This window comes from Rhincodon typus, chromosome 24, assembly GCF_021869965.1.
Source record: "Rhincodon typus isolate 14 chromosome 24, sRhiTyp1.1, whole genome shotgun sequence".
Taxonomy (NCBI): Eukaryota; Metazoa; Chordata; class Chondrichthyes; order Orectolobiformes; family Rhincodontidae; genus Rhincodon; species Rhincodon typus.
Genome location: NC_063355.1, coordinates 32,620,881 through 32,642,186, shown reverse-complemented (window position 1 = coordinate 32,642,186; position 21,306 = coordinate 32,620,881). Strand labels below are relative to the sequence as shown.

At 43.9% G+C, this 21,306-nt stretch overlaps 1 protein-coding gene across 1 annotated transcript in view; it reads left to right on the top strand.

Annotated features, from left to right (window-relative positions):
• Positions 1–21,306, top strand: part of LOC109931760 (phosphatidylinositol 4,5-bisphosphate 5-phosphatase A) — an 87,592-nt gene that overhangs the window by 56,944 nt on the left and 9,342 nt on the right. The window contains exons 8-12 of the mRNA XM_048611783.1: positions 1,030–1,139; positions 5,527–5,734; positions 7,043–7,180; positions 12,050–12,133; positions 19,328–19,432. Coding sequence (XP_048467740.1) covers positions 1,030–1,139; positions 5,527–5,734; positions 7,043–7,180; positions 12,050–12,133; positions 19,328–19,432 — 645 coding nt within the window. The remainder of the gene's footprint in view (positions 1–1,029; positions 1,140–5,526; positions 5,735–7,042; positions 7,181–12,049; positions 12,134–19,327; positions 19,433–21,306) is intronic.

Genomic DNA, 21,306 nt, shown 5'->3' with positions numbered 1-21,306 from the left:
TTTCCCGGTGTTGTGACACATTACACAATGCTGTTAAGTGTAGCCATCAATGACAGATGTTTGTATCTACAATTGACATGGATGGGCTCTTTAACTGAAAGGGCCCTTAACATCAGCACCACTTTATCTTAAATCATTATTAAAATTAATTTTGTGTTGACGTTTATCAAATTTGGGGATGAGTGTGCTGGGAATTGAACATCCTTCAGGCAGTGTCAAAATGAAGCCCTGTCTGTCAGAGGCAGGGTAAATCTCACTCTTCATTCCGTTAACAATGTGTCTTCGGCTCACTTTCAGGAATGTTGGAGTGTGATGTTTTCCCATTCTCCCAGCTGTAATGAGTGAGAATGTGCCCAATTAGAAGCCATCTTAATGTGTGCCACCAATCTGACAGGAAGTAGATTGCAATAATCTCAAACTTATTTCATTCAGAATCCTTACTGGCAACAGGCTGGGGAGACTATCACTGTGTTCACTTGAGCTGGATTTGGATATGTGTTACTGTGGGATGGACAGTATAACTCAATATAAACCCTCTCATCACAGGTATTTTAAAATGATCAGTAATGAAGAAAGAATGTTTACATTTACACAGCAGCTTTCACAAACTCAGGCATTGGCAAAACATTGTGTAGCCAATGAAGTCATTCTGAATTTGTGATTAAAAAAAAAGTGTTGGTATAGAAGCAGGACATTTAGCCCAACTGGTACCCAGCAGCATAACTTCATCCAACTCAGTCACTTTATCCTTTAAATTTATACATTATAAGATCCAACAAACAGCAACTAAATAAATTCTCTTCCTTGCCTGTCTTTGCTAATTATCTCCCCATACTTTTTCACCTCTTGCCACAGGCTCCTGCAAAGTGACTGGGACCTTGGTTCAATACCTTATTGCAATATCCAGTACTGCTAACAGTGTAGCACTCTCTCAACACTGCACTGATGTATATCTATTAGTTGATATTAATATAATTTGTGTGCCTTATCATTGCGCTGCTTGTTAACAATGTTACTTGCTTTTTACAGTTGAACATTGCAAAGGCAGTTGAGCCGGCATTGAATGGATTTCAGGAAGGGCCTCTCAACTTCAGGCCAACGTACAAATATGATGTGGGCACTAACACATTTGACACCAGGTAAGACCGCTTTAGCCTCTGGAATCTCTCAGCTTGGTCTGCCCATAGCATTTATAGCATTTGTTATTAAGTTCAATCTGCAACAAACCCCAAGAATGACCAATGTGTAAATGTATATGGGCTATTGCTCAGCCATTGTAACTAGCTGCATCCATTCTTCAAAACACATCTAAGTAATGGGGAACATTCAGCAAACTTTTTGGAGTGGATTATATGTATAAAAATAGAGTAATAAATTGTGTACCTCCACTGGAAAAAGAATTTATTCTGCATTTCCAGGTAAATTTCAATGGTAATTCTCAGTCTTTGCAGCTGTGTCGATGAGAAATTATTGAAGAACATTTAAAGTAAATATATGAAAAATATTTTTCTCTTTTCATTATCCCCTGCCCTCCTGCTCTTTCAGAACTCTGTCGTCACTAGTTGCCCTCCAATAAGTTCCCAAGGTGTATATCATTTTCTGTATGTCAGTCTAGACAGTGACCATGAGGAGGCCATCTTCAATTATTATTGTGACTCACTGGGGCAATGTACTGGAAATCAAGCTCGGTCATCATTAAAGTTAAAAATTTTATCGAAGTATGCAAAGTCTCCAATTTACCTGTCAGATAGACCCAAGTTAGCAAAGAACACCGACCAGGTTTCTGTATTTAACAAGTCCAGCAAACTTTGTTTTAACCTGCACCTTATGAACCGGCACTCACAATAAACCAACAAAAATTATATACCTCAAATACCGCAATGTTTATTGTATTGTTCTGTCCAATTATTATAGTTGTTTAATTTATTTACCTCAATGTAATTATACTTGTCATTCAACTGAATGGCCATTTGAAGTATCAACAGTTGATTCAATTTTGAGTCAATTTCTCTTCAAATATCGTGATCTACCACAATGTCTGAGTAGTCAGTTGAGGGTGTGAGTGAGAAGGCTTTCTGCTGGTAAGTTTTATTTAAGGCAAAGTTGTGTTAAGTGACTGATATGGTAAATAAAGTATAATAGTGTTGTGTACATCCCTGCATTATGCTTCTATTACTTTGTGTGTGTTTTTACAGCAATTATGTGGATCTTTTGATCAGCTAGAAAATTTGATATAACAGTCCTGGTCTTATTGGTGCCAGTTAATGAAAAGTTTGTTGTGCAACTATTTATTACAAATAAAGAGAGTCTATCTGCAGGTAAATAATTACGAACTGTCAGCATCTAACTGTGCACTAACCTCCTTCTAAGACCCCTTCCACCCACACATACAGACAGACAAAAATGTATTGACGTTATGGATAGAGGGGAAAAAATATTGGGGAACAGTTCAATGGCACCAGTCCTCAGGATTTGATGAGTGTCCTTTAGTTTTTCCCAAGTCCTTCAGTTCCCTGATCTTTTCCTCAGGTTCTCTCATTTATTTGCATGAGCAACTGGTTCACAAATGATAAAGTCTGACTTATTGGTTAAAAGCAACAGCTTACAGCAACTGGTGTAAACTGATTTTCTTCAGGCCTTAGTTATTTTACTGGACAGAGAGAGTGAGAGAGAGAAAGAGAGACCGTCTGCCCTTTCAGCAATCCAAAGACTTCTGCCAGTACTGTTCACACCCATCACTTTCATAAGCTGTTCTGATACCCAGCAGCAAATCGGATAGCTGTTATCAGGCTGATGGCCTTTGGCATTTACAACTGGTCATAATTCCACAAGTCAATCGGCAATTTCTTGTCGGCCAAGTCTCACTTGTACTCAGAACCTTAGAGCCAGACTGATTACAAACATCTTCTGCCCCTCCCCCATTGATTGAACAAAGCAGCAGTGTAAACACCACACACAATGAGTTTCACTCACTTTATAAAAGTACAGCAATTCCTTCCTCATTCCTTTGTTGTAAAACAGCCCTTTTCCCAATTCAGTCCACAATCAACATAAGGTCAAATAAAATCATACAGCTTTTAAACTATGGCTATCTCAGTAAAGCAGAGCACATTCCCCTCCCAGTAAAAAGGTTACTGGTTATTGTTTATAAACTTTAAGGGAGCCAAAAGACATTTCAGAAATCAACTACTGGATGAATCAAACATTGACTTTGCAGTAGAGCAAAGGAATTCTCCAAATGTCACCCTTGTACCTTTTTCACCCAAAATGTAATTTATAACAATTTAACAGTGCATTACGTAGCAGTTTAAATTTGAATTACATGAAGTGCAATACACTTTGTTTTCTTGAATTACAGTATGTGACATACTGTAAAACTACTGAGGCACCTCAATTGCAGACCAGAAAGAAAGAACAGTAAAAGTGCAGTAATAGTTGCAAATGAAGATACTGAGTGCATTGTAGCTCAGGTTTAAAATATACAAGATCAGTTCCACCCAGTTTGTGTCATTCATAGAGTCATAGCGATGTACAGCACGGAACCCACCCTTCGGTCCAACTCATCCATTGCTGACCAGATATCCTAATTAAATCTGGTCCCATTTGCCAGCATTTGGCCCATATTACCTCTAAGCCCTTCCTATTTATACACCCATCCAGATGCATTTTAAATGTTGTAATTGTACCAGCCTCTACCACTTCCTCTGGCGTCTCATTCCATAAACACAACACCCTTTGTGTGAAAAGTTGCTCCTTAGGTCCCGTTTAAATCTTTCCCCTTTCACCTTAAACCTATGCCCTCCTGTTTTGGACTCCCCTACTGTGCGGAAAAGACTACTCACTCTATTTGTGCCACTCAGGATTTTATAAACTTCTATATGGTCACCCCTCAGCCTCCCAGCTCCAGGGAAAATAGCCCCAACCTATTCAAATAAAAACCGAAAGAATTGCGGATGCTGTAAATCAGGAACAAAAACAAAAGTTGCTGGAAAAGCTCAGCAGGTCTGGCAGCATCTGTGAACAGGTTCTGAGGAAGGATCACCGGACCTGAAACATTAACTCTGTTCTTTTTCTTCACAGATGCTGCCATACCTGCTGAGCTTTTCCAGCAACTTCTGTTTTTGTCCCAGACTATTCAGTCTCTCCCTATAGCTCAAACTCTCCAATTCCAGCAACATCCTTGTAAATCTTTTCTGAACCTTTCAAGTTTAACAACATTTTCTCTAGCAAGGAGACCAAAATTGAGCGCAGTGTTTTGAAAGTGGTCTAACCAGTGTCCTCTACATTCACAACACAACTTCCCAACTCTAATACTCAATGCACTGACCAATAAAAGCAAGCATACCTAGTGCCTTCTTCATTATCCTGTCAACCTGCAACTCCACCCTCAGGGCATCTGCACCCCAAGGTCTCTTTGTTCGGCAACGTCCCCCAGGACCCTACCACTCACAAGTTTTACTGGAGGTCATATTTAACAATTTGTATTTCATGCCAAGCATACAGCCTAAGTGTTTTATGCAGGTTCCAACCCTTGCTATGCTACAGTGAGAAGATTTTGTGAGCTGACCTGATTGAATTTTTGCAGTTCCTGCTCCAATATCAGTGTGTCCCTTACCAAGATCTAGGACTTTAGAATGTCATCAACACTTGGTTTTGGACAGCTCCTTGCAGTGGAAGATCATATTTCAGACAGGCAAGGGTCCCCTCACCATTCAGCCAGAAACTGTTCGAATGTAGGGAGGTGTTTCTCTACATTGCTCTTTCCCTTGCATTGTCTGAGGGGGCTCAGTTCAGTAACCTTGAGACTGATAGGAACAGATGGACTTGTAAGCATTAGCCTGATGAAAAATCTTTCACCTTTTGGTCTTTGAACATAGTATTTTCCTGTGAGTTGGTCTGGAATCCACCTGCATTGGGTCTAACAAGCTCTGTCAAAGTAAGTATCCAGAGAGGCCTTAAACACTGAGTAAGTTTCAGGAAGATGCCTCAGTGTCCTTCTGATAACACCCTGGTGCAGTAAGTGAGGAGTTGCTGCAAGTTATCAGCTGATTTGCTGATATGAATATGATTTGCACTGTAGTAACTTACCAAGGCTTTTCCGAAAGCACCTTCCAAAGCCATGTCTTCTACCTCTCGAAGGACTAGGGGCAGCAGACACATAGGAACACTAAAACCTGCCAGTTTCCCTCCAGGCCACACACCATGTTGATGTGAAGTTATATCAGCGTTCCTTCACTGTCACTAGGCCCAAATCCTGGAACTCCCTCCCTAATGATGCTGTGGGTCTCCCTAGACCCCATGAACCGCAGCAGTTCAAGAAGAAAGCTCACCACAACCACCACTTCAAAGTCAGTTGGGAACAGGCAAAAAAATACTGGCCCAGCCTGCAATGCCCACATCTCATGACCAAACTAAAAAGGAGAGTGCTGCTGCCCCCCTCACGATTTTCACAAGGAAAGCTGAAGCTTTGTTTTTTGTTTTTTAAATAGAAAAATCTCACTGTTTCACTTATCCAATGATTCCTAGTTCGAAGAAACGCAAGCCTGCCTGGACAGATCGGATTCTCTGGAGGGTGAAAATGTCTGACTGCTACGACCTATCACCAAATCCCAGGAGGAGCAACTTCCCAGATGGCAAGTCCAGCCACATTCAAGTGCTCCAGCATGTTTACCGTAGTCATATGGAATATCTCATCAGCGACCACAAACCTGTCACTGCCATCTTTTCCCTGAAGGTGAGGCAGTGCAGCTTATCATAACAGCTCCCAATTGTGGAATGTAAGAAAAGCAGTTCCTATTATCTCTGACACTAGAAGTATTGGGTTACAGTGTGTGGCCCATTGTGTAGAATAATCCCTCTCTCTCTGTCTGTTCCTGCTGTTTAATGTGGTCATAGATTCATACAAAACGGAAACAAGCCTCTCGGCTTAACTTGTCCGTGCTGAACTAGCTGAACTAGTCCCATTTGCCTGTGTTTGGCCATATCTCTCTTTCATAAGCATGTTCCTGTCCAGAGGTCTTTTAACTGTTGTAATTGTACCCACCTCTACCACTTCAGTGGTTGATGTCACTTTCTACACAGTGTTTCACCAGCGGTCCCTGTGACTGCCACATGTTGGTGGAACGTGATGCAGACAACCAAAGGAATGTTTATATTTAGTTCATTTGAATAACCTGCAATGAAAATGAGTATCAGTGATACTTGGGAATGTAAGTGTGTTTATGGGACAGTTGTAAGAAACCATCTGGTTCTCTAATATCCTTTTGGATGTTGAGGGAAACCTACTGTGTTAACCTGGTCTGACCTATCAATGTGTGTTGCCAGACCCACAGCAATGTGGCTGGCTCTAAAATGGCCCACCATGTCGCTCAGTTGTGCTAGATTGCTAGAACAAAGAGTAATATCTCCACCCCTATACTTGAAACTGAGCTCTTTCGGACTGAGTGGAACCTGGGACCCTGAGAAATTCCAGCAAGGAGATTCGAGCACCATGTGTGATATTGTTCCAGCCCAGGCTCTGTTCGAGATCTTGTTGGATGTTTCCATTTCCCTCCTCCATCATACTACACTTCCTGTCTCTTACAGCATTGGGCTGACTTGGTGGAAAGTGATAGCTATGGCTGCTGTAGCAAGTCTTGTTGTCAGACTGTGGGGGAAGGAGGTTGAGGAGTTGAGTTTGTTTCTGGTCTGAAGAATTACTAAGAGTGTGGAACCAGATCAAACTTTCCTTTAAAATTTGGAGGATAGATCAGGTTTTAATCCCACATGTGTGGGGATTTATGAGTGATATCATGTGAACAGAAAGCACTCCCAGGTCACAGTTTACAACGATGTAAGTAATTCTCTGTTCCAAGCTTGGAGATTGCTCAATAAACCAAAAAATGTGCCATGATATTACCTCTCTGAGCATGAACAACAATTGGCATTGAACGATGTGCAGCTTTTCTCTGGATATCCAGAGTCACTAGGAGTTGGTGGCTATTTGTCAAAACCTTTCTCACTGAAGACTCTGTGTTTATTTTCTTCTGATTTGTTTTCATAGTTTTCCCATAAAATGCAGACCCCATTGATTCAGCTCCAGGTGGAGGACGAATGGAGCAAACCTTCAGACGCTGTTGTTAGATACAGGATGGCAAGCTCCTTCGCCAAGAGCTCATGGGACTGGCTCGGTTTGTACAGGGTAAGCTATTCATTGGCCATTTCTGAGAGGTTCTAAAGGCCAGAGTGGCCAAAAGTCAAATGGCAGTAACAGGCTGCCACGTGTGGGTAATATCTTATTGATATTCACATCTACTGGGACTCCTACACTTGCATGGAGTTAGAAGAAAGATGTTAGAAAGGAATCATTGACATTTTACATTTCTGTCATTTTACAAAGCAGGTGCCTCATGTTTCTAGACTCCAAAATCTTCACTGATGATCAAGAGTAGACTAATGGAGCGGTAATTGCCTGGGTTGGATTTGTCCTGCTTTTTGTGTATAGGGTGTGCCTGGGCAATTTTCCATGTTGTTGTGTAGATGTCACTGTCGTAACTGTGCTGGAAGAACTTGGCTAGTGGAGCAGCAAGTTCTGGAGCACAAGAGCAGTCAATCTTGGGAATATTGGCATTCTGAAATATGAGGACTTGATACTTTTGCCTCCAGTTCCACTCCAGTACGTTTGACTTTTTTTTTGTTCACTCCTGGGACAAGGAAGTTTTTAAAAATTTACTTGTGGGATGTGGGTGTCGCTGGCTGGCCAGCGTATATTGCCTGTCCCTAGTTGCCCTTGAGAAGGTGGTGTTAAGCTGCTTTCATGAACCATGCAGTCCACATGCTATAGGGTGCCCTTAGGGAGGGAATTCCAAGATTTTGACCCAGCAACAGTGAAAGAACGGTGATATATTCCAAGTTAGGATATGTGGCTTGGTGGGGAGCTTCCAGTTGGTGGTGTTCCTATGTATCTGCTGCCCTTGTCCTTCTAGATAGAAGTGGTCATGGGTTTGTAAGGTGCTGTCTAAGGATTTGTGGTGAATTTCTGCAGTGCATTTTGCAGATAGTAAACATTGCTGCTGCTGAGCATCAGTTGTGGAGGGAGTGGATGCTCGTGGACCTGGTGCCAATCAAGCGGGCTGCTTTGATGTCAAGCTTCTTGAGTGTTGTTGGGGCTGCACCCAACCAGGCACACAGGAAGCATTCCATTACATTCCTGACTTGTGCCTTGTAGGCGGTGGACAGGCTTTGGGGTGTCACGAGATGAGTTACTTGCTGCAGTATTCCTAGCCTCTGACCTGCTCTTGTAGCCACTGTATTCATATAGCGAATCCAGTTGAGTTTCTGGTTAATGGTAACCCCAAGATGTTGATAGTAGGGGATTTGGTGATGGTAAAACCATTGAATGCCATGGCCAGTGGTTGGATTGTCTATTACTGGAGAAGGTCATAGCCTGGCATTTATGTGGTGTAACTGTTACTTGCCACTTGTCAGCCCAGGCCTGGATATTGTCCACATCTTGTTGCATTTAAATACGGACTGCTTCAGTATCTGAGGAGTCACGAATGGTGCTGAGCATTATGCATTCATCAGCGAACATCCCTACCTCTGACCTGATGACGGAGGAAAGGTCATTGATGAAGCAGCTGAAGGTGGTTGGGCCAAGGACACTACCCTGACGAACTCCTACAGAGATGTCCTGAAGCTGAGATGACTGACCTCCGTCAACCATAACCATCTTCCTATGTGCCAGGTATGACTCCAACCAGCAAGAGACTTTGTCCCCCAGTACCCACTGATTCCAGTTTTGCTAGGGCTCTTTGATGCCACACTCAGTCGAATGCAGCCTTGATGTCAAGGGCTGTCACTCTCACCTCACCTCTGGAATTCAGCTCTTTTGTCTATATTTGAACCAAGGCTGTAATGAGATCAGGAGCTGAGTGGCCCTGGCAGAACCCAAACTGACGTCACTGAGCAGATTATTGCTGAGCAAGTGCTGCTTGTTAGTACTTTTGATGACACCTTCCACCATTTCATTGATGATCAAGAGGAGACTGATAGGGCGGTAATTGGCCAGGTCGGATTTGTCCTGCTTTTTGTGAATGGGACATACCTGGGCAATTTTCCATATTGTTGGTAGATGTCAGTGTTGTAACTGTACTGGAACAGCTTGGCTAGGGGAGCAGCAAGCTCTGGAGCCCAAGTCTTCAGTACAATCACCGGAATGTTGTCAGGGTCCAAAACCTTTACAGTTTCCAGAGCCTCCAACCATTCATGTGGAGTGAATCAAATTGCTTGAAGACTGGTATCTGTAATGCTTGGGACCACTAGAGGAGGCCAAGATGGATCATTCACATACCATTTCTGACTGAAGATTGTTCAGAATGCTTCAGCCTTATCCTTTGCACTGATGTGCTGGGCTCTTCCATCATTGAGAATGGGGTATTTGTGGAGCCTCCTCCTCCAGTGAGTTGTTTAATTGTCCACCACCATTCACAACTGGATGTTACAGGATTGCAGAGCTTAGATCTGATCCGTTGGTTGTGGGATCGCTTAGCTCTGTCCATCACTTGCTGCTTATGCTGTTTGGTATGCAAGTAGTCCTGTTTGGTGGCTTCACCAGGTTGAGACCTCATTTTTTGGATATGACTGGTGCTGCTCTTGGCATGCCCTCCTGCACTCTCCATTGAACCAGGGTTGATCCCCTGGTTTGATAGTAATGGTTGAGTGAGGGATATGCCAGTCAATGAGATTACAGATTGTGCTGGAGTACAATTCTGCTACTGTTCATGGCCTACAGCACCCCATGGCTGCCTAGTCGTGAGTTGCTAGATCTGTGTGAAGTCTGTCCCATTTAGCACGGCGACAGTGCCACATAACACAATGGAAGTTATTTTCAATGTGAAGGCGGGACTTTGTCTCCACAAGGACTGTGTGATGGTCACACAATTCTGTTATGGATAGATACATCTGCAGCCGGCAGATTGGTAAGGATGACGTCAAGGATAGTTTTCCCTCTTGTTGGTTCCCTCATTACCTGCTGCAGACCCAGTCTAGCAGCTATGTCCTGTAGGAGCTGACCAGCCCAATCAGTAGTACTGCTGCCAAGCCACTCTTGGTGATGAACATTGACATCCCGCAACCAGAGTACATTTTGTGCCCTTGTCACCCTCAGTGCTTCCTCCATGTGTTGGTCAACATGGAGGAGTACTGATTCATCAGTGGAGGGAGGATGGTACATGGTAACCAGAATGAGGTTTCCTTGTCCACGTTTAACCTGAAACCATGAGACTTCATGGGGCTTGGAGTCAAAGTCGAGGACTTCCAGGACAATTCCCTCCTGACCGTATACCACTGTGCCTCCACTTCAGCTGGTTCTGTCCTGCAAAGGGATAGGGCATATCCAGGGTTAGTGATGGGGGTGTCTGGAACATTGCCTGTCAGGTATGATTCCCTAAGTATGACTGTGTCAGGCTGTTGCTTGACTAGCCTGTGAGACAGCTCTCCCAATTTTGGCACCAGCCTCCAGATGTTAGTAAGGAGAACTTTGCAAGGTTGGACAGGGCTGTTTCTGTCATTGTCTTTTGCAGTGTCTAGGTCAATGCTGGGTGGTCTATCTGGTTTCATTTCTTTGTTGAGACTTCATGGTGATTGATACAACTGAGTGACTTGCTAGGCTGTTTCAGAGGGCAGCTGAGAGTCATCTATATGGCTGTGGGTTTGGAGTCACCTGTAGACCAGACCATGTAAGGATGTCAGATATTCTTCCCTAAAGAGCATTAGTGAACCAGATTGGTTTTTCCGACAATTGACAACAGTTTCACAGTCATCATTAAACTCTTCATTCCCAACTTCCAATGGATCAAATTCCATCAGCCATGGCTGGATTCGAACCCAGGTCCCCAGAACATTACCTAGGTTTCTGGATTAACAGTCTTGATCTAGATCATGATCTCTCTGAATTCATGAGCACATTATGTACAATACAAGCATCCATTATGACAAGGTAGATACTTACATCATTTTGTTTAGAGACCAGATCATCCTGAGTTAAGGAAAGAGTGGTTCAATTTCTCTATAGTTTGATGATGTGTCAAGTGTTACATTTAACTTCTCCCATAGATGCATTGGCTTTGGTGATTTAGTTTCCGATGAAATAGTGGCAAGCTGCTAATACTCCAAAGCCTATTCAGGGGATTCAGTTTTATAGGTAGCACTGGACAAAAGTTACTAAGCTAGAGAGATTAGCCACCATTTTATAAATTTGTCCTTCCCATAAATGTTACAATGAACCTCTCATTCACTCATCTGTAGACTCCTGCCTGGGTTGTGGCCAGAGTAACAGAGCCATGAATTTAATGTTAAAATTAAGAAATCTGAATTCTAAATACTACTGAAGAGATTTTTTTCCTCACCTCCCTTGCTGCGAAAGTAAAGATTAGAAACAGCTTCAGCTTTCAGAAGGACCTAACTCCTGCTGTAGCCTCTCCTAATAATTTTCCAGCAGTTGCTATTTTAAAACCAGTTAATCACTAAAAAATTTATAATCCTTTTGAAGTCCAAGGTTATTTCTCACACAAGCTGTGGAAATAAAAGCTGAATATAATTAATTTCACAGCTGTGAGTTTTAGTTTTTATTCCTCCAGGAAACTGAATAGCATGAGGCCAGATTTCTGGGTCTTTTTGTTTACAATTGATTCTCAAAGAGTTGAGGCTCTTCTTGTAGGTCTGACATAAATTCTGTCTTCTCTTTCAATTTGCTCTCGGAATTTTCCAATGCCTTCCTGTTGTTACAGGCAGTGACTCATGCCAGCTGTGGACAGCTGCACTTGCTACCTTTTTCAGGTGAAGACTGGGTGTGTCATGGTAAAACATCTCTTACTTCAAAGTATTTCAGTTTCCACAGTACGAGGTCTGTACAGAAGCCAAACAGGCCTAGGGCACCAGTGCCTAGGCCTTCCCTTGATCAGATTAAACATGAGGCCCAGAGTTTTTGAAGAGAAACTTAAAAGTCAATAGCTTCAAAGACAATCTTACAGACCCCCCTGTTGATTTTCTTTCCTATCTATACTTACAGGTTGGCTTTAAACATCACAAGGACTATGTAACATATATCTGGGCAAAGCATGATGAAACTGATGCCACGAAGCAATGCTATCAGGTAATTACTGCCACACAATCGTACCCGATGATATTGAAAGTGACCTCTTTTTACATTGGGGTTGGTGTACTGGGTGTGCCGATGTGATGTGCTGTGTTAAACATAGATCCTTTCCCTCTGTTTCATGTGTTCAAATTCAATATTTAAGGCTGGATTGGTTAATCAGGCCAGACTTTATGACAGAAGAGTTGTTAAGTGTAGATTTGCTTCAAAGCATTAGTGGTTGATGCAGTAGCTCCTCAACAATCACAATTAAATTGAATTATGGATAAGGGATATAGTTCAATGTGGATCTCTGTGATCAGGGATGTAAGTGCTGATTTGACTGTATGGTTTGTTTCCAAGTTGACTCAATGTCCTTCCACAGGTGAAGGTTTCCCCTCCCTAATGGCTGAACGGCTCAATCCAAAATCCATTTGGACAATTGCAAACCATTTTAATTGGTGTGAACTTACTGCACAAAATTGCAATAATTTGGCATAGAATTGTCGATTTTGTTCAGTCCAATGGACTGCTCTTCTAGGATTTTTAGGACAGAGTGGATTCTGGAGTTTGCAATCCCTGAGACTCCTTACCTTGATGGACACTACAATTAATTTGGACATCTGAATCTTTTATTTCAATGTCTCAGCTACTTGAATAGTTCAATAATTTATTAAAGTTATGGCTCTCTATATCTTATGATGATTAAAAACATAAGGGCAATTATCACTATGGATCTTACCTCTTACCCCAGAATTTAATCCACCCCCTTCTCTATGGCCAACACTAATTCATCCTGGGTACAGTTCTCAGTGCCCTCGAGAACCTGAATCCAGACAGATATTCACCCTGGAGTGACAACAGTGTCACTTGTTGCAAAGCAGCAGTTGGAGCACAGAAACAGCAGGGCAATAGTTAACCCTCTGATCACAACACATGGATTGGGAAAGGCCTTGACTGGCTAAACAGGTTTGTTTCCGATCGTGGGGGAGCCTTGAGTTAGAGGTACAGGTTTGAAATGAGAACTCCCACTTAATGTGGTGATAAGTTCTTTGGTCAGAACATTTTTGGAATTAATGTTTCGGGTCCAGTGACCCTTCCTCAGCACTGTTGGTAGCTGGGAAAACGTCAGCTTATATGCAGAAAATAGGGAGGTGGATGGGTTCGGGAATAAATGATAGGATAGAGCCCGAAGAGGGAGAAGAGCAGTTGGATAGATAAAGGAGTTGATAATGATCTGCCTGAGACAGTGAATAGTTGTTCATGGGAGTTAACAGTACATGGGAGAGTTTAGGCTGTAAAATTATTGAACTTGACATTGAGCTGGACGGCTGCAGGGTCCCCGAGTGGAAAATGAGGTCCAGCTTCCCATTCTCTCAGTTCCTCTGTTTTCGTCGCATATATTCAGATGAGGCCAACTTCGACAGGGGGGCCTCCGAAATGTCCACCTTCTTCCTCAACTGAGGATTCCCCAGCACTGTTGTTGACAGGGCCCTCAACTGGGTCCGACCCATCTCCTGCACTTCCGCCCTCACTCCTTCTCTTCCCTCCCACAACAGCGAAAGGGTTCCCCTTGTCCTTACTTACCATTCCACCAGCATCTACATCCAGAAGATCATCAGACGCCATTTCCGCCACCTCCAGCAAGATGCCACCACCAGACACATATTCCCCTCCCCTCCCTTGTCTGCCTTCCACAGGGATCATTCCCTCTGGGACAACCTTGTCCACTCTTCCTTCGCACCTAACACCCCCCCACCAACAGCCCTACGGCACCTTCCCTTGCAACTGGCGAAGGTGCAACACCTGCCCATTTACCTCCTCCCTCCCACTATCCAACGGTCCAAACATACCTTCCAGGTGAAGCAACACTTCATCTGCACTTCCCAGAATCTGGTCTACTGCATTCGCTGCTCACAATGTGGTCTCCTCTACATTGGGGAAATGAAGTGTGGACTGGGTGACTGCTTTGTAGAGCATCTATGTTCTGCCAGCAAAAAAAGACCCTGAGCTACCTGTTGCCTGCCACTTTAACACACCACCCTGCTCCCTGGCCAACATTTCTGTCTCTGGCTTGCTGCAGTGTTCCAGCGAAGCACAACGCAACCTGGAAGAGCAACACTCCTTTTTCCACTTGGGGACCCTACAGCCCTCCGGACCCAATATCGAGTTCAATAATTTTAGGGCCTAAACTCTCCCATGTCCTAGCCCCCTACCCCACACACCAGGCCTTGTTATCACATAGCTTGCCATTACACACCACCTATTGTTAGTCACTAACAGTCCACGAGGTGCAGAGCAGATTTACCAGGATGCTACCTGGACTGGAGGGCAAGTCTAATGAGGAAAGGTTGAGGGAGCTAGGGCTTTTTTCATTGGAATGAAGAAGGATGAGAGGTGACTTGATAGAGGTATACAAGATGATTGGAGGCATAGGTACAGTGGATACCCAGAGACTTTTTCCCAGGGCGGAAATGACTATTACGAAGGGGGTGTAATTTTAAGGTGATTGGAGGAAGGTATAGGGGAGATGTCAGAGGTAGGTTCTTTACACAGAGAGTGGTGGGCGTGTGGAATGCGCTGCCGGCAGTGGTAGTGGAGTCAGATACATAAGAGACATTTAAGCGACTCTTGGATAGGCACATGGATGATAATATAATGTAGGGTATGCAGGGTAGTTCGATCTTAGTAGGATAATAAGTCGGCACAACGTCGTGGTCCAAAGAACCTGTACTGTGTTGTACTGTTCTATGTTCTATGTTCTATTTAACAACTATTCACCCTCCACCCAGATCATTATCAACTCCTTTATCTGTCCAACTGCTCTTCTCTCTTCAAGCTCTATCTTATCATTTACTCCCTACCCCATCCCCCTCTCTATTCTCTGCATATAAACCAACGTTTTCCCAGCTACCATCAGTTCTGAGGAAGGGTCACCGGACCCGAAACGTTAACTCTGAATTTTTCTTCACAGATGCTGCCACAGATGCTGAGCTTTTCCAGCAACTTATGTTTTTGTTCCTGATTTACAGCATCCGCAGTTCTTTAGGTTTTTATTTAGTATTTAACTCACCGCCACATCTCTTCCAGGCATGCCCACCTTGAAGAAGTTCTGCTCCTCTCTCCAACGGTATTTCTGTTCCAATCTTTCATCTTGTCCACCAACATTAAATATCACTGTCAGTCCTGTGTTTGACCAAGAATTTGCTAAACCTCGTTTCCACAGCCATATCACATTCCTCAGTGACTGCCTCTGTCTCAGATTCACCCAACGTGGATTCCAACTGAAGTTCCATCCCTCATGTTTTGAATCCTCCCAGGATCACCAACGTTCCACAGATAGCTGCTCTCACCGCATCCTGAGATCCACAGTCAGTGCCATGCGGCGCCACATGCAAACTCTCAACCTTTCTCTCCAACAGCATCGCATAACACTGGCTCAGGGCTGCACCACTCCATTTCTTCCTCCAGCTTATTCATTGTGCTAACAAGAAACTTTTTCTTTGCCTTTCAGGCACCCAGGCCCACAAGATGCAACAACTCAGCAATACCCATGGCCTTCGGAACCTTCCTCTCCTCCCCTTCCCTCTGACTCCATCCCTTTCCCCAACCCCATCTGCTGTCAGGTATTCTCCATCCTCCCCTAACCTTCTGCTCTCTGATGCTGAACGTTCTGTACTCAGCAAAGGCCTCAGCTTTATCCCTCTGCGTCCCCACTTTAACGAATTTTGGGCACGACATGACACCGAACTCTTCTTCCGCCGTCTTCGCCTTCATGCTCATTTCTTTGGACAAGAGTCCTCTCCCCCTCCCACAGACCCCTTTGCCCAATTCCAACACTTTCCCTCCACCTGGACCCCTCTTTCTAGCCTTTTACCTGCACTCGATCTGTTTATTGACAACGGTTGATGTGATATTGGTCGCCTCAATTTCTCTGCCCCCCCCTCACCAAATCCAACCTATCTCCCTTCGAACTGACTGCACTCCGTGCGCTTAGATCTAACCCTGATTTTGTTATTAAGCCTGCCGATAAAGGTGGTGCTGTTGTAGACTGGCGTACTGACCTCAACATTGCAGAGGCTGAGTGCCAGCTCTCAGATACCCCCTCCTATCTTCCCCTGGACCATGACCACACCATAATGCATCAGGCCATTGTATCTACTACGATAACTGATCTCATTTCATCCGGTGACTTCCCCGCCCCACTGCTTCCAAGCTGATAGTCCCCAGCCCCACACAGCTCGCTTCTACCTCCTGCAAAAAATCCACAACCAGGCCTGTCCAGGCAGACCCATTTTCTCAGCATGCTCCTGCCCCACAGAACGCATCTCTTCCTACCTTGACTCAGTCTTCTCTCCCCTGGTCCAATCCCTGCCCGTGTACATCCATGATTCCTCTGACACTTTACACCGGTTTCAGAACTGCCTGTTTGCAGGTTCCACCCGCCTCCTCTTTACCATGGACGTGCAATCCCTTTACACGTCCATTCCCCACCAGGAGGGTCTTAGGGCTCTCCGCTTCTTCCTGGAGCAAAGACCTGAACCATCCCCACCCACCACCACCCTCCTCCACTTGGCCGAGCTCGTCCTCACCCTCAACAACTTCTGTTTTAATTCCTCTCATTTTCTTCAGGTCAGAGAGGTTGCCGTGGGTACCCACATGAACCCCAGTTATGACTGGGGTTTTCATGGGGTATGTGGAACATTCCTTGTTCCAGTTCTGTTCCAACCCCCACCACAACTGTTTCTCCGATGTATCAGTGATATCATCGATGCTACTTCCCTGTCTCGTACGAAACTGGAAAAATGAATTTCCACCCTGCCCTCAGTTTCGCCTGGTCTATCTCTGACTCCTCCCATCCATTCCTTGATATGTCTGTTTCCATTTCTGGGGATGGACTAATATCCGCTATAAACCCACTGACTCCCACAGCTACCTGCACCATACATCCTCACACCCTGCTTCCTGTAAAGACTCCATCCCATTCTCACAGTTTCTCTGTCTCCATTGCATATGTTCAGATGAGGCCAACTTGCACAAAGGAGCCTCCGAAATGTCCACCTTCTTCCTCGACCGAGGATTCCCCAGCTCTGTTGTCGACAGGGCCCTCCACCGGGTCCGACCCATTTCCTGCACTTCCACCCTCACCCCTTCTCTTCCCTCCCGCAACAGCAATAGGGTTCCCCTTATCCTCACCTACCATCCCACCAGCATCCACATCCAAGATCATCAGAAGCCATTTCTGCCACCTCCAGCGAGATGCCATCACCATATTCCCCTCCCCATCATTGTCTGCCTTCCGCAGTGACCATTCCCTCCAGGACACCCTGGTCCATTCTTCCTTCACTCCCAACTCCCTCCCACAGCCCCACAGCATCCACCCCCTGCAACTAGTGAAGATGCAATACCTGCCCATTTACTTCCTCCTTCTCCGCTATCCCAGGGCCCAAACATACCTTCCAGGTGAAGCAACACTTCACCGGCACTTCCCAGAATCTGGTCTACTGCATTCGCTGCTCACAATGTGGTCTCCTCTACATTGGGGAAAGTGTAGACTGGATGACTGCTTCACAGAACATCTACGTTCTGCTTGCAAAAAGACCCTGAGCTACCTGTTGCCTGCCACTCTAACACACCACCCTGTTCCCTGGTCAACATCTCTGTCTCTGGCTTGCTGCAGTGTTCCAGCGAAGCTCAACACAAGCTGGAAGAACAACATCCCATTTTCCACTTGGGGACCCTGCAGCCCTCTGGACTCAATATTGAGTTCAATAATTTTAGGGCCTAAACTCTCCCATGTCCTAGCCCCCTACCCTACACACCAGGCCTTGTTACCACATAGCCTGCCATTACACACCACCTGCTGTTTGTCACTAACAGTCCCCATTAACAACCATTCACCCTCCCAGCCTGATCATTATCAACTCCTTTGTCTATCCAACTGCTCTTCTCCCTCTTTGGGCTCTCTCCTATCATTTACTCCCCACCCCATCCCCTTCCCTATTTTCTGCATACAAACCAACGATTTCCCAGCTACTATCAGTTCTGAGGAAGGATCACCGGACCTGAAATGTTAACTCTGATTTTTTCTTCACAGATGCTGCCGACCTGCTGAGCTTTTCCAGCAACTTCTGTTTTTGTTCCTGATTTACAGCATGCGCAGTTCTTTCAGTTTTTAGAACATTTTTGAAATTCTCTTCTGTAGAGAGCAGTGGAGGCTGGGTCACTGAATATATTCAGGGCTGAGTTAGACAGATTCTAGTGTGACATAAGGTGTCAACAATCATGCGAACAGGCAGGAAAGTAGAGTTAATGTGACAGTCAGATCAACCATGGTCTTATTGGATTTGACCATGCTTGCTGTTCGAATAGCTTCCTCCCATTACTATTTGTTTCATTTGAAAGGATCTTGGTTGATCTGTGACCTAACCCAATCTACTAAACTTTGCCCCTTATTCCATCATAACCTCTTTGGAAAAAAATCTACTATCAACATTTAGTATTAACAATTATCTCACATCGTCTGTTTTAAGAATTAATCCACTGTCTCTTTGAGTGTGAAAAAACTTTTCTGATTTCATTCCTGAATAAGATCTGTCTCCACTTTTTAGATGTTGCTGTTCAGTTCTCCACTCCCCAATCTGCAAAAAGATAGCTTTTCAACCTATGCTATCTGTGCCCCTGAATATCTTAAAAACATTGGACCAAATTACCCGCAACTTCTAAATTCTAGACTTATGACTCTAGCTTGTATAATCCGTCCTCAGTCCACATATCTTTCTGGTTTCCTGGAGATGATCAGAAACCAGGGATCAATCTTCTTGTTCTGTGCTGTTCTATTCCACACCAGATAGTGCATTCAAACACTGAAATGCCAAGGGTTCACAGGTCTATTTCTGAATGAAATTGAAACTCCTCTCACTTTGAAAAGGTGAAAATTCAGTCACACCTGTAGATGTCGCCGTTGAGTTGAGGTAGGACCAGGCTAATCTGTGATACCCTCCATAATCAATAGCCTGATAACATTGCTGCTTTGGCTCATCCCTAAAAATGGTGATTGGTGATGTGAGGCAATGTGACTGATACCCAGCCAGAGTCAACCTCTTCACGTAAAGAGAGAATGAGAGAAAATTCAGCAAAGGCCATAAGCAAACTGCAGTCTAACAGTTCCGTGCTATTATTTGTTGTGGAATTTCTTCCATCTTTCTGCAGGTCATGTTCAGTGAGGAATCCGTGCCAAAGGGCACTGGGGAATACATCCTATGCTACTACAGCAACAATTTCAACACCATTGTGGGAGTGACTGAGCCCTTCCAGGTCAGAAGATGCAACCCAAGATCTGCCCTCACTTGTCTCTACTGCATGTGTTTTATGTTTCTGAATGCAACTTCACAACTGAGTATCATAGTGCATGGCAGTGAATGCAAGTGTCCAGGTTTGATGGCCTATTGGAGCCATGCTTAGTGCCAGTCTATCAGTAATTCATTTGGCAATTTGGTGACACCTCTTTCTATGTCATTGAGAGACCAAAATTGGGCATGTGCTTGGTGATACCATTTGAACTTCACTATATAAAGACTTTCTTGATTGTACCAGTAATGACATACTGGTAAATAGTTTGAATCAACACCAGAAACCTGGACATAAGCAGGCTAATGACACAGAAAGCTATTTTGCAAACTGAATTTTCTCCCATCCTCTCCTGAAACTCCTGACTCTAGGAGTCAGAAATTCTTGACACCTACTATATATATTTTGTACATATTTACATTATATACATGTAGATGGATATAAAATCTGATATATTAGAACTAGAAACTAAAAGTTAGGAGTACATGTTCTTGGGGGAATCTACCTCGAGAAGCATGTAGTGTTTAATGGAAGTATGGAACTGTTCTGTTGCAGTACAGGATCCCTTTCCTCACCAGCACCCTGCAAGAATAAACGAGATAGAGTCCTCATTTTTTTCAAGTTGAAAGGGTGATTATTCAAACATCACTGAACACATATCTACACATCACAGTGGGAGTAGTGTGTGTTTGTGAGTAAACCAAAAACATTTTTAAAAAGTTACTGCTGATTTGAAAAATTGACAACCTTGTTACCAGAAGAAAGACTGGATAAATCCTGTGAAAAGAATCAAAATGTCAACAGGCACAACAATGAACACACCAGCCAGGCCTTAATGAAATGGGGAATCAATGATGTTATAATGCTATTTGAGAAATTTAAGCAAAAATGTAAGTTAATTCTCAACAGTCACCTAGAGATATTCGTAACAATGTATGAATTAGCTATATCCTTCCAGGGGCAGGACTTACAAGAATGTATTTAACAATGGGGAACTGATTGAAGAGGATAGAAAAATCCCAGATGTAATTTTTGAAAGGTTTAGCTCCTTGACCCCAAGACCCGACATCATTGGCAGTAGTTTACTTCGTTCCATGTTTACTGGTTGCAAATTAGACAGTCAGATGTATCTCCAGAATCTTGGTGCCCCTTTTCCCTCAGTCACATCTGGACTTCCTGGGCTTCCAATGTTCTTCACATTTATTCCAGCCTTTAGTGCAATATTAATGTTTCCTTTATTAAACAAATGTGTGCCAAGTACTTTACATGTAACAAGACCTGTTCCAGTATCTGAAAAGAAAGCTCTGATGGTTTTGTTGCCCCTTTAGGAGAAAGGTCTTCCTTAAGTAGTATTTGGTGAATTGATGGCCCCCCTCTAGTCACCACTGGTACTATGGAGGACTTAATGGTAAGATCCTGGGGAGTGTTGCTGAACAAAGAGACCTTGGAGTGCAGGCTCATTGTTCCTTGAAAGTGGAGTCACGGGTAGACAGGATAGTGAAGAAGGCACTTGGTATGCTTATCTTTATTGGTCAGTGCGTTGAGTGCAGAAGTTAGGATACTGCATTCAGTTCTGGTCTTGCTGCTATAAGAAGGACGTTGTGAAACTTGAAAGAGTTCAGAAAAGATTTACAAGAATGTTGCCAGGTTTGGAGGGTTTGAGCTATAGGGAGAGGCTGAATAAACTGGGGCTATTTTCCCTGGAGCATCAGAGGCTGAGGAGTGACCTTATAGAGGGTTACAAAATCATGAGGGGCATGGATAGGGTAAACAGCCAAGGTGATTTCCTTGGGTTGGGGGACTCCAAAACTAAAGGGTATAGGTTTACGGTGAGGGGGAAA